This window comes from Ascaphus truei, chromosome 6, assembly GCF_040206685.1.
Source record: "Ascaphus truei isolate aAscTru1 chromosome 6, aAscTru1.hap1, whole genome shotgun sequence".
NCBI classification, from domain to species: domain Eukaryota; kingdom Metazoa; phylum Chordata; class Amphibia; order Anura; family Ascaphidae; genus Ascaphus; species Ascaphus truei.
The window spans coordinates 130,856,851-130,868,921 of NC_134488.1; the positions used below are offsets into that span (position 1 = coordinate 130,856,851).

Sequence of the window (12,071 nt, forward strand, 5' to 3'; positions counted from 1 at the left end):
TAGCCCTGTGTTAGCCCAGGATGCGGGTGTTCAAGCAGAACTGCAGTACCCCTCCTGATCTAACATCTTGACATCCCCACTAAGGCTTTCAAGTCAGGACTCTGCACAGACCCATTGGGGGCTATGCACTAAGCAGTGAGCTTTTGCGCCAGGCTGAAAAAAAATTACAACCCACATCCCCCCCTCCCCCCCTGCACCCTAACACATACAATACAGTAATGGGCAAAATTAGTATTATCCACATATGGATAATAATGCATTTGCCCATTTTAAATACACTAATCACAATAAATACAGTAAATACATATTACACTTACCTTTTCCAGGCACCCACGATGAAGGCCGTCTTCATCCTCATCCTGCCCATGTCCCCTCCGATGCTGCAAAACATACAAAAGAATAAAAATAGCCAACCCCTTAATCACCTTAGCGGTCATTAACCGCTACAGTCATTAAGGGGTTAACCCACCCTCACCCACCACTAAGGAGGCATAAACACCCTCCCCCACTACCCACCCCGTGAGGCTAACCACCCTCAACCACTACCCACAGGGAGGCCTACCCACCCTGGATTGGGGACAATACCCACTTCCCCCACCCGTTAACCACAATAAACATCACTATATTTAATAAACAATACATAACCCACCCCCTGTGCCCCCCCATAAATACATGATTTATTTTTTTACATACAGGGTTAATACCCCAGGCCCACGGGAGTCCCCGGTGGTTCTGACGGGTGTCCGCAGGCCCCACAGTGGCCCAGCAAAATGTTTCACACAGGGTCTGGAGGCCTACGGGTGGTTCCATCCAGGCACCGTGGTCCACCAGGTGGTCTCCGCGGGTGACCGTGGGCCCCAAATGGGGTCTCCATGGGTAGCGGGTGTCTGGGGGGCTCCGGGTGAGAACCACAGGTGTCTGAGGGTCCTCGGGTGGTTCCCATAGGGGTCTGGGGGCCCTTGGGTGGCCCCTATGGGTTTGCGGGGCCCCCACAGATGTGGGGCCCCCGGTTCTTCCCCGCAGGTGTCCCCCGTGAGTCCGCAGCCTTGTACCCGTGGGAAGTCCGGGGAAACCTCAGGTGGTCTCCAGAGGTCCCCGCAGACCTAAGTAACCAACCCTGTATGTAAAAAAAAAAAACCTGTGCTATACATTTAAATAAATAAACCCCCCCCCCCCCCCCAAACACATACAGTATAGTAATGTGCAAAATAACTATTATCCAGATATGGATAATAGATTATTTGCCCATTATTAAACACATAAAACAGCATAAATAAAATAAACAGAGTTCTACTTACCCCCTGGCAATGAGATGGGCAGTCCTGTCATCAAACGGCCTCCTTTGGCAAAAAAAACCATTGCAAATATTTTCAAATATAAATAGGGAAAGAAGAAATGAGCGCAAAAAATTCTGTGGATAAAGGAAACAAAGGATACTAATAGTCCCGATATTGGTGTAGATTTCCTTGATGGGTGCCGCAAAAGGTTATAGGTGAGTTCGTTCTTAAACCACTAAACCTTTTGTAGAAAAGGAGGGATCCAATGCACACTTTCATCCAGGTAGGGATATGCAGAGGAAAGAGAACACAATAGTATAATACTGTATGGAATCAATACGAGTAAAAGGTGGTAATGCACTCACATTTTATAAGATCAAGCAGACATTTCGGATAATAAGTTTAACCAAACGGGTGTTGTAGGCTCTCCGATGTCAGGATACCTCTGATGGTACAGTATACTGTATGGGCTCTCTGACGACAGGATACTCTCGATACCTTGCAGGCTCACAGATGGCAGGATATTCCCAATATATAAAGCAGAGAAAACACAAATAGTGCAATATTGTATATATCAATACTGATTTTAGACTGTACAATGAATACACTCACATTGTGTAATGTTGTTATTCGCTTTATCGTTGTTAAAGTAACCAACTTAGGAGGGCTTCTGGAGTCACAGGATACTCCCAGCAGGAAAAGGACGCAGGAAAAGGTATAATCTCTCATAGCATAGATTCAACAGCAATATAAAAGCCTGCTCTTGTATTTCTCTGAGCTGTGAGTTGCGGTCTGGGGACCCGGTGCACCAGGTCCTTCCTTGTGTGTAGGAGATGTGATGAAGCAGTCTGCAGCTCCCTCCATGACGTCACTGGTATATTTTGCTAGAGAATTCGGATCTGAGAGGTATCCTGCATGACGTTCCAAGCACCGGCTGTAGACGGAGTAAGAACTTAAAGGATCATCTAGTACGCAGTCATTTTCAGGCACAGCCTCAGAAGACCTGGCTGCTCTTCAGTGGAGGATGTGTTTATCCTTGATAAAGTGTATCTCTATTCACGAAACGCGTAGGAGGGTGTTTGCCTCCATTTCCCATATGGATTACTAAAGGAATATTTTTTCATTAACTTGTTGGTGAACCACTCTTTGGCTGTGCGCCAGTTTTTTCTCTCTCACTCCTTCCCACAGGTACAAAGCTGCGGACTCACGGGGGACACCTGCGGGGAAGAACCGGGGGCCCCGCAGACCCATAGGGACCACCCGAGGACCCCCAGACCGCCATGGGAACCACCCGAGGACCCTCAGACACCTGTGGGTCTGACCCGGGGCGCCCCAGACACCTGCGGGCCTACCCACGGAGACTCCATTTGGGGCCCACGGTGACCCGTGGAGACCACCTGGTGGACCATGGCACCTGGCGGGGACCACCCGTAGGCCTCCAGACCCTGTGTGAAATCCTTTGCTGGTCCACTGTGGGGCCTGCGGACATCCGTCAGGACCACCGGGGACTCCTGTGGGCCTGGGGTATTAACCCTGTATGTAAAAGAATAAATTAGGTATTTATGAGGGGCGCAGGGGGTGGGTTATGTATTGTTTATTAAATATAGTGATGTTTATTGTGGTTAACGGGGATGGGGGAAGTGGGTATTGTCCCCAAGCCAGGGTGGGTAGGCCTCACTGTGGGTAGTGGTTGAGGGTGGTTAGGCCTCACGGGGTGGGTAGTGGGGGAGGGTGTTTATGCCTCCCGAGTGGTGGGTGAGGGTGGGTTAACTCCTTAATGACTGTAGCGGTTAATGACCGCTAAGGTGATTAAAGGGTTAGGGGACATTACATTGGCTATTTTTATTTTTTTGTATGTTTTGCAGCATCGGAGGGGACATGGGCAGGATGAAGACGGCCTTCATCGTGGGTGCCTGGAAAAGGTAAGTGTAATATGTATTTACTGTATTTATTGTTATCAATGTATTTTAAATGGGCAAATGCATTATTATCCATATGTGGATAATAGTAATTTTGCCCATTACTGTATTGTATGTGTTAGAGGGCAGGGGGAGGGGGGTGTATTTAGTTAGAAATAGTATTTATTATTTTGAGGCACACCATTGGTACCGGAGGCCCGCGGTGACCCCGGGACTCCCGCGAGGAATCCCGTGGGGACCCCTGCTTGGTCAGCCGGGGACACCCACGGGACCCCCGGACACCCGCGGTTACTGCCGCGGGGTAAGTCGGGGACCCCCCGGGGGTCAGCCGGGGACACAGCCGGCCTGTTGTATGGGTGTTGCGCCTGCAAAAATGTAAACAAAGAAATTTTTCTAAGTCCTGCTTTTTTATCACCTGCCTTTAGCTGGTGAGCTTGTTTCAGCGCAACTTTCAAGTACGACAAATTAGCGGAGCTTAGAGAATCGCGTAGAAGGGCAGACATCAGCGCAAACAGCTGATCGTACGAGCAAAGTTGGAAAATTATTGAAAAAAGCCAGTTTTAGAGCGCAAAGTGCCTGTTAGCGCTGCTCTGTGAATCGCGCTCAGCGGAACATCACGTTCTAAGAGCACTTTGCGTTCTTAAAACGACTTATGACAGCTTAGTGCATAGCCCCCATAGACACCAAGCTTGGTAGCCATTTGGTCTCTTGGAATCCATGACTTGGAAATCCCACAGTTCATTCACAGGTTATCAGTACATATCCCTATTAAATATAACTCTTTAATAAAGTGAGTGCATATATTACCTACACTCACTAGCCTCATACTTGGCACACTTTTGAAAAATAACTTAAACTTTTACACACAAGCAATCCCTCTCAGCTTTATCACTTAGCTGGAATACCCCCTGAACCCCTATACTAGGTGCAGGGTATCTGGGCATGTATTTGGGCACCCTTCCTTACTTTAGGGACCCTGTGTATGATGGCAGGTGTACATTAACCTCTTCATGCCCGTTCACCTTGTCTGGAAGATGCTGCAGCAGGAATCCTGGCGGGGAGTCGTAATAGCGTTTTCAGGGTCAGCGTTTGCCCGGAGCAATGTGCTTGGCTGTATCCGAGAATCTCGCTCGATTCCCGGATCCAACTCCTGGGGTATCCCATAACTTGGGAAACCCGATACATAGACACATTCTGAAAAGACTTTCTCCGCCAAACCCACCCTGAAACTTACAGCCTTGAAATCTCCCGATCCCAGCATCCCAGTAAATGCAAAAATCACATCATTCTTTAATGTTGCAAAATCAGTATACAGTTGCAGTAATACATTTTTGACATCTGGGTCCCAGAGCTAACACTCTAAGAACCTAACACCCGGGTCAGAGTTAACCAAGTGGGCTTGACCTTTATTATGCCTGGTTAACCCCTTCACTGTCACACCCAGGAAAGGCAAAACACACATAAAGCTTTAATGTCGCATAATTTGCACACAGTCAAAGTATTGCATATAGGACACCTGGGTCCAAGAGCTGACACTCTAGGACCAAACACACGGATCAGGGGTAACCAAGTGGGCTGAACCTTTATTAGTGAGCCTGGTTAACCCCATTCACCGTCACAGTATACCTGCAACATACAGGGGGTCCCTAGTATAAGCAGGGGTGCCTAGGTACATGCCCAGGTACCCTGAACCTAGTATAGGGGTTCAGGGGATGCTCCAGCTCTATGATAAAGCTATGAGTGGGTTTTGGTGTGTAAAAAGTTTAATGTCATTTCTAGAGTGTGGCAAGGATTAGGCTAGTGAGTGTACGCAGTATATCCGCTTACTCCATCCCTGACACCAGAACGGGGACTTACACATTTTTATCACACAAGATACAGGGACCAGTATATTTTATTAAAGTTATATTTAATCTGTATTTGTACTGATAACCTGACAATGAACTGTGGGATTTCCATGTCCTGGGGTCCGAGGAACCAGATGACTACCAAGCTTGGTGCCTATGGTTCTGTGTGGAGTCCGGACTTGAAAGCCTCAGGAATGCTAAGGTGTTAGAACAGGCGGGATACTGCAGTTATACTTGAGTACCTCTGTCCTGGACTAACACAGGGCTATCCGGCCACCATTTGCCAACCCCAGACTCTGTGGAGCCTGGACAGCGGGTGGGCTCAATATTATAAGAGGAAGAGGTGCCAGGTTGGCGCATGCCATAGCAGAATGAGAAAAGGTGCCCTCCCAGCTTTAGAATACCGGAACATCGGTGATTGGCTGGCAGCAGAATTCCCACACGCTGATAGGCTGTAGAGGTTTGTGAATGGGACACTGAAACCCATAAGAAACCTTGCAGTCAATCAGGACAGGAGATTTCAAGCGCCAAACCATCAGCGGCAAATTCAAAGATGCTCTGTGAAGAATAGACGCGAGCCAGATTCAGAGATTTTGACTCAGAAAAGTTTTTAAGTCCCACTTTTTGAGAACGTAGCGGTCACGGCTGGCATTTCATGCCGAATTCAGTTCCAAGACTTTTGTGAGTACCTCCTGGTCATTGGAAAGGGCTCCTACAGAGGTCATTTTTCGCAATTTAGTTTAAAAGAAGACTTTATTCGTTAGGCCAGTTCCCAGTAAGTGTGTAAATTGTGTTACATTGTGTGTATGTCTTTTCCTGAAATAAATTACAATTTAATTTACCTCCTTGCTTTTCTCAATCATATGATCCCGGTATAAAAGGTGTTGATAAACCTGGTCTCCCGTGACACACGTGGTGAAACAAAACATAATTAGGAACACAATCGGGGGGAAGTACCTGGTGTGAGGGCTGCAGAGGTGCACCACCCCCGGCATGCCCTCCGTGGGGGTCGGAGCGCTGCGCTACAACTGGCACTTGCCCCCCTTACTGCCAGGGAGTCCGGAGCCTCAGTGCCCTCTTCTCCCCGCTGCTGCCGCTGCAGTTGTGCAGACGCCACGCTGCTGAGTCAGATGCGTACCCCCGCGCCAACTGGGGACCTCTCCTCACGCGCTGTACACACCCGACACCGCGCGCACGCCTTCTTACACGGGCGCACGCCCACTTCATTAAAGACATAGGTCACTCTACACCTGAAACCTAACATGCGTTGGATTCCTCCTTATCCCCGCCTCCTAGCTTCCCATTGGTGAGTCTCTCATATATATATATATATATATATATATACACACACACACACACACACACACACACATTGACAAATCACCAAAAATCTACTCGCCACACAAAAAAATATACTCGCCACCTAGTACCAAACGTGTGCTGCTTGGGCCAATATTTAATCGCCCGGGGGTTAAATCCACTCGCCCGGGGCGAGCAAATGTATAGGTTTGTCGAACACTGTATATATATATTCCCTGCTCACCATTCACTCCTCGGCTGAGCATAGTTCTTGTTACCTGTGCTTCACCACTACAGTACCTTGCCTTGTTCCAGTCTCGTGCTACCTTTGCACTGCATTGTTTTCAGTGACCTCCTGTGTACCGACCCGGCTTTACTCTTGGACTCCGCTCTTCTGGCTCCCTGACCTCGGCTTACCCATGACGATCCGGACCTCTCCAACCCCGACCTCGGCTATAGTACCCACAACGATCCGTACCTCTCCTATCCAGATCTCGGCAAGTATCACTGACTATCCTGACTTCTCCAACGCTGATCCGGCTACCCTGACCAATCTACAATCAAGACGCGCCTTCGCGGCTGTGGGTTGGTGTTTTTTTTCTAATCCCCACCTCGGCCTCGCTGTCCCGTCTAGTTTGTGGTGAGCACACCGTGACACCTTGGAAGGATTTGAAATCTTTTGGGTTAGGGGGGCATATTTATTGAGTGTCTGAGTGTCTCCTGTCTCCAGCACAAGCCCTATTTGGATTACCTGAGGGAGGTGACTATTTGAAGGTGACTTTCCTGGCGATATTGTGCAAATTGGGTGATAGTTGCATGTAAATGAGACATCACACAGTGTTATTTTTATGAATATGTTGTAAACGCCAAATTGTTATTGAGTGAAATTGCATGAGGTTTTTCCTGGTGATTTTGTGTTTGTTTTGCATTTACAATATCGGAGATTAATGAATAGCCTCCATTAGGACATAATTAAAGATTTGCTACATTTTCCCTGAAATTAGTGAAGCAGGCAAAACGTACCTTTCTTTCTTGAAACTCTTTGCAAAAAAATTGCCAAATATTAAAAGTTAATTTGCAGATCCCGTGACCCTAAATTGAAGTCATATGCTCTTTATATTAATGCCATTTTCTGAAAATTGTGGCAAAAATGTTGAACATTTTCAGAAAACACTAAATGTAAGAGACATTCACAGTAATGCAAACCTTCACACATCCCCAGTGATACTCACCTGTCCACATCAGGTACAGGATGAAGGTCACAGGATGTGTCCAGTAACAGCAGTTTCTTCTTAGCCACATTGTGGCACAGAGCGGCCGAGAGGGGTTGTTTTCTGCTCGGGACCTGAGAAGGAGAGTTATGTGACCTGTGAGGGTATATACAGTAATTCCCAGCTCCTACTGGACACAGCATGGGCAGATTTAACTGCACCTTCCATTCATGCAGTCTGACCACGCTCTTTCTCCATGTCTCATTATCTCTCTCTATCTGACAGCGCTCTCTCTGCATTTCTTACTCTCTCTCTATCTGTGTTGAGTCCTTCTCTCACTTCTGTCATGTGATTTAACTTTTTTTAAATCCTATTCACACTTTTGTAATATTGTGCACTTCTGTCTGCAGGGCCGCAGACAGATTTCACGGGGCCCAGGACTAGAGTTAGGTATGGCCCCCCCTCGCATGTCGGCGGTATCCCCCATCCCCATATCGGCGGTATAGCGAGCCCCCCGTGTCGGCGGTTGCCCCTCATTTCACACCTCACGAGCCGCCTCTATTCCCCTCCCCTCCTCCCATGTTTCTCTCCCCTCCATTTCTTCCCTCTTCCTCACTCATCCCCTCTCACTCTCGCCCCTCCCGCCTCGCATGTATTTCTCTCCCAAGCGTCTCACTCTTACCCCCTCTTTTCCTCACTCCCTCCCTCACCCCCTCTCACTCGCCTCCACCTTCCGTCAATTACCCTCACTCAATGCCCCCACAAAATACATACCAAAAAAAACACGCACAATACATATTAAAAACTCCTCCCACTCCCCCAATACATATTAAAATACACCCCCACTCCCCCCAATACACATTAAAATACACCCCCACTCCCCCAATACACATTAAAATACACCCCCACTCCCCCAATACACATTAAAATACACCCCCACTCCCCCAATACATATTAAAATACACCCCATTCCCCCAATACATATTAAAATACCCCCACTCCCCCCCAATAAATATAAAAATACCCTCTCCCCCCCAATACATATTAAAATACACCCCCACTCCCCCCAATAAATATAAAAATACCCTCTCTTCCCAATACATATTAAAATATACCCCCACTCCCCCCAATACGCGACTGAGTCCCGGCACTCCGTCAGTTGCAAGCAGGCCTCTCCCTCACTGTGTCCCAAGCCGAGCTTCCGTCGGCACATGCCAGGCATCCCTCTCATGCCGGCGTGCACTGGAAGCTGAGGTCCCACTGACTTCAGGTGTGCTGATGTCAGAGAGGCCCGTCTAGCGCCAGCATTGGAAGCTCGGCATTGGACACAGTGAGGGAGAGGCCTGCAGGCAGCTGAGGTTGAGCCGGGGCCCGGCTGCGGCAAGTTGGGCCCAACTTGCAGCTCTCCGGCCGGGCTCCCCGCAGCCCCGGCTCTCCCCCGCCCGCTGCCCCCCCCCCTGTTATATTTTTTCTTACTCCCTCTCCCTCTTCCTTTTCTCAGTGTTTGTTCTCTTCCCCTATTTTCTCTTTTTCTATCTCATTCTCTCTGCTGTTATCGTATCGTCTGTTTGCTCCTTGTGTCTCTGCTTCTCATTTTTACTTTTTTTTTTTTCATTAATATCAGCATTTGGGATTTCTTTCTTACAACCCAGTCTCTGTATCCCTACTCTCTCTCTATGTGGTGGATCCTCAGAAGTTCTCTGTTCTACCCCTCGGACTTGGCAAACGGAATTCGACTACGCTGTCTTCTCTAGTCCTCGGACTTGGCAGACGGACCTTGACTACGCAGCTCTCTCCACTCCCAGACCTTTGGCTTACGGACACGACCACTCTACCTTCTATTACCCAGGACCCGGTAAGTACCCAACTAACCCTCCTCTTAAGCCCAGACCCGGCTTCACTCAAATACCACACTCCGGGCATGCCTCCTTTGCTGTGGGTGTGTAGTGTTCTCTTTTCCCACCTCAGTACCGGGGTCTTGTCAGGTTTGTGGACAGCACGAGCGTTACACTGACAAGGTGGCAGAATTGGAAAGGCCCTTGAGGGGTATGAAATGCGACTGTTTTGAAAACCTGCCAACAATAACAAGAATAGTGTTCATTCTACAAGACACAGGAAGCTCGACAATAAAGACAATTGAAAGGTGCGTCCATGGACGATTTGGTATGGGCAAGGGACGGAGAAGGCCCAAAGGTTTGCTGCGGGAGGATTTGTTTCAGGCACAAACGAAGCAGGACCTGATGAATTTCTCGATATCCTTGAGCATGTCAGGCTCACAGAAGGTGCGTCTGATTAAAATTCTTCTTGTACCCGGATGACCGGAGGACTTAGCGGAGTGACCCCATTCAAGGATTTTCTTGCGGAACTGTGGTGCAGCATACAAGCAACCCTCCGGCACCTCCAAACCCTCAGGAATGCAAAATTGAGAAGCCAGGATATTGTCCAGTACATCAAAGGAATTAGCCAAAATTATATATTTAGGTGTAGAATGGTCTCAGAGATGTCCTCTGATTTGTCTTCACAGACGAATTGACGAGATAAAGCGTTGGCCTTAAGGTTCTTTGTTCCAGGAATGTAGGAAATAATGTAATTAAATCTAGAAAAAAAAAAAAAAGAGCCCAACGAGCCTGATGAGAGCCAAGGTGACGAGAACCTTCAATGTACAATAAGTTTTTATGATCCGTGAGATGGGGTTCTCGGTACCCTCCAAAAGGTGTCTCCACTCTTGAAGAGCGAGTTTAATAGCTAAGAGTTCTCGGTTGCCAACATCGTAGTTTTGTTCAGCAGGGGAAAACTTTTTGGAAAAGAACCCGCAAGGGTGTAGTCTATCTTGGGGAGTTTGTCTCTGTGAGAGGATGGCTCCTGCCCCAATGTCAGATGAAGGGGAGTTTAGGGTCAGGATGTAGACGTAGAATGGGAGCGGAAACAAATGCTTTCTTGAGGGAATCAAAGGCCTGAAGTGCTTCAGAGGACCAGGAAGAAGCATCCGCCCCTTTCTACGTGAGAGCAGTAATAGGGGCAACGGTAGAAGAGAAATTACAGATAAACTTACGGTAATAATTGGCGAACCCCAAGAAATCGCTGAATCGCCATGAGTGAAGTGGGTTGTGGCCAATGCAAAACTGCCTTAACTTTATCGGAGTCCATGGAAAAGCCGGCGTTAGAAATGATATCATAGGAAGGAAGTGGATGTTTGATGAAACATGCATTTCTCCATCTTGGCGTAGAGACGATTCTCATGAAGATGAGACTGAACTGGGCGGAGTGAGCCATCCTTCTTAACAAAAAAGAGGGGGAAGAGGAATTTATAATGAAGCCTTTTTTAAAATTCTCTTGAATGTACAGCAGGGCCCCGGGTATACAGCGGGTTCCGTTCCAGTGGCCCGCCGTATAGTGAAAATCGCCGGAAAGCGAATCCGGCGATTTTCAGTGCTGCGCATGCGCAAACTGGCATTTTCGCCGTTCTGCGCATGTGCAACCGGCAGTCTGCGCATGCGCGCCGGGCGCACACGCCCATTCAGCGCATGCACGATTTTAAATTCAACATGACGGCCCCCTTCTCGGTGCCGCCGTGACTTGGGCAGGACAGCGCCGGGCAAGAGTTCGATGGGGCAATCAAAGGGACGATGAAGAGGAAGGATCTCAGAACAAACTATAATCGATGACATCAAGGAAGTCAGTATACACCTCTGGAAGGGTAGGTTTGTCTGATTTAGGGATATCTAGCCCGCAGATGTGTCGAACTTGTAACACGTAGCTCTCCGCAAACCAGACACGACCACGAGGCTGAGGTAGGGAATTTTATAAACGCCAACCCACAACCACGAAGGCATGCCTAGATTGTAGAATGGTCTTGCAAGCTGGGTCAGGAAAATAGAAGGTAGAGCAGTCGTTTATACTTGCTGGGTCTGGATTGGAGAATAGCGGATCGTTGGGGTACGTTGCCAAGGTCAGGACTGGAGAGTGGAGAGTGGAGAGTAGTGGTTGCGAGAGTAGCCAAGGTCAGGATCAGAGAGTTCAGGATGGTCGTAAGTAAGCCAGGTCAGGAGAGGAGAGATGCGGAGTCCAATAACGTAGCAGGGTCAGGCAGCAGCAGGAACAAGGCAGGATGCAGCAAGGAACAAGGCAGGATGCAGCAAGGCACAAGCAGGAAACAGCAAGGCACAAGGCTGAATGCAAGGCACGGCGTCACACAGGCTACATCCCGCGTGCGTCACCGACGTCAGGGGTTGGCGACCCGATCACGCGCACACCGCGCATGCCCGTCGCGTGAGCGATAACGGAGTCTGGAGGTGGGTCCAGAGGGAACCTGTTTCCGCGCGCGTCTCCGACATCAGCGCGTCACTCGCGCACCGCACAAATCCATCGGCAGAGTGGGGGCGGGGCAAACCGGAGGGAAGACTGGCCGAACAAGCAGGCCGCACGTCAGAGCGGGAGCAGAGATTGGAGGCAGAACCCGCGGAGGAACAGACCGATCGTGCGCCGTGCACGTGTAGCCGGACCGCGTGGCATCGCGCA

At 48.9% G+C, this 12,071-nt stretch overlaps 1 protein-coding gene across 8 annotated transcripts in view; it reads right to left on the bottom strand.

The window, feature by feature from the left end:
• LOC142497909 (sialic acid-binding Ig-like lectin 16) overlaps positions 1-12,071 on the bottom strand; it is a 242,733-nt gene that overhangs the window by 219,104 nt on the left and 11,558 nt on the right. For all 8 annotated transcript variants that reach the window (XR_012802350.1, XM_075606330.1, XM_075606331.1 and 5 more), the window contains exon 2: positions 7,575-7,687. Coding sequence is in view for 7 of the 8 variants with exons in the window: in XM_075606330.1 (XP_075462445.1) it covers positions 7,575-7,687 (113 nt within the window). In the remaining variant the exon portion in view is untranslated. The remainder of the gene's footprint in view (positions 1-7,574; positions 7,688-12,071) is intronic.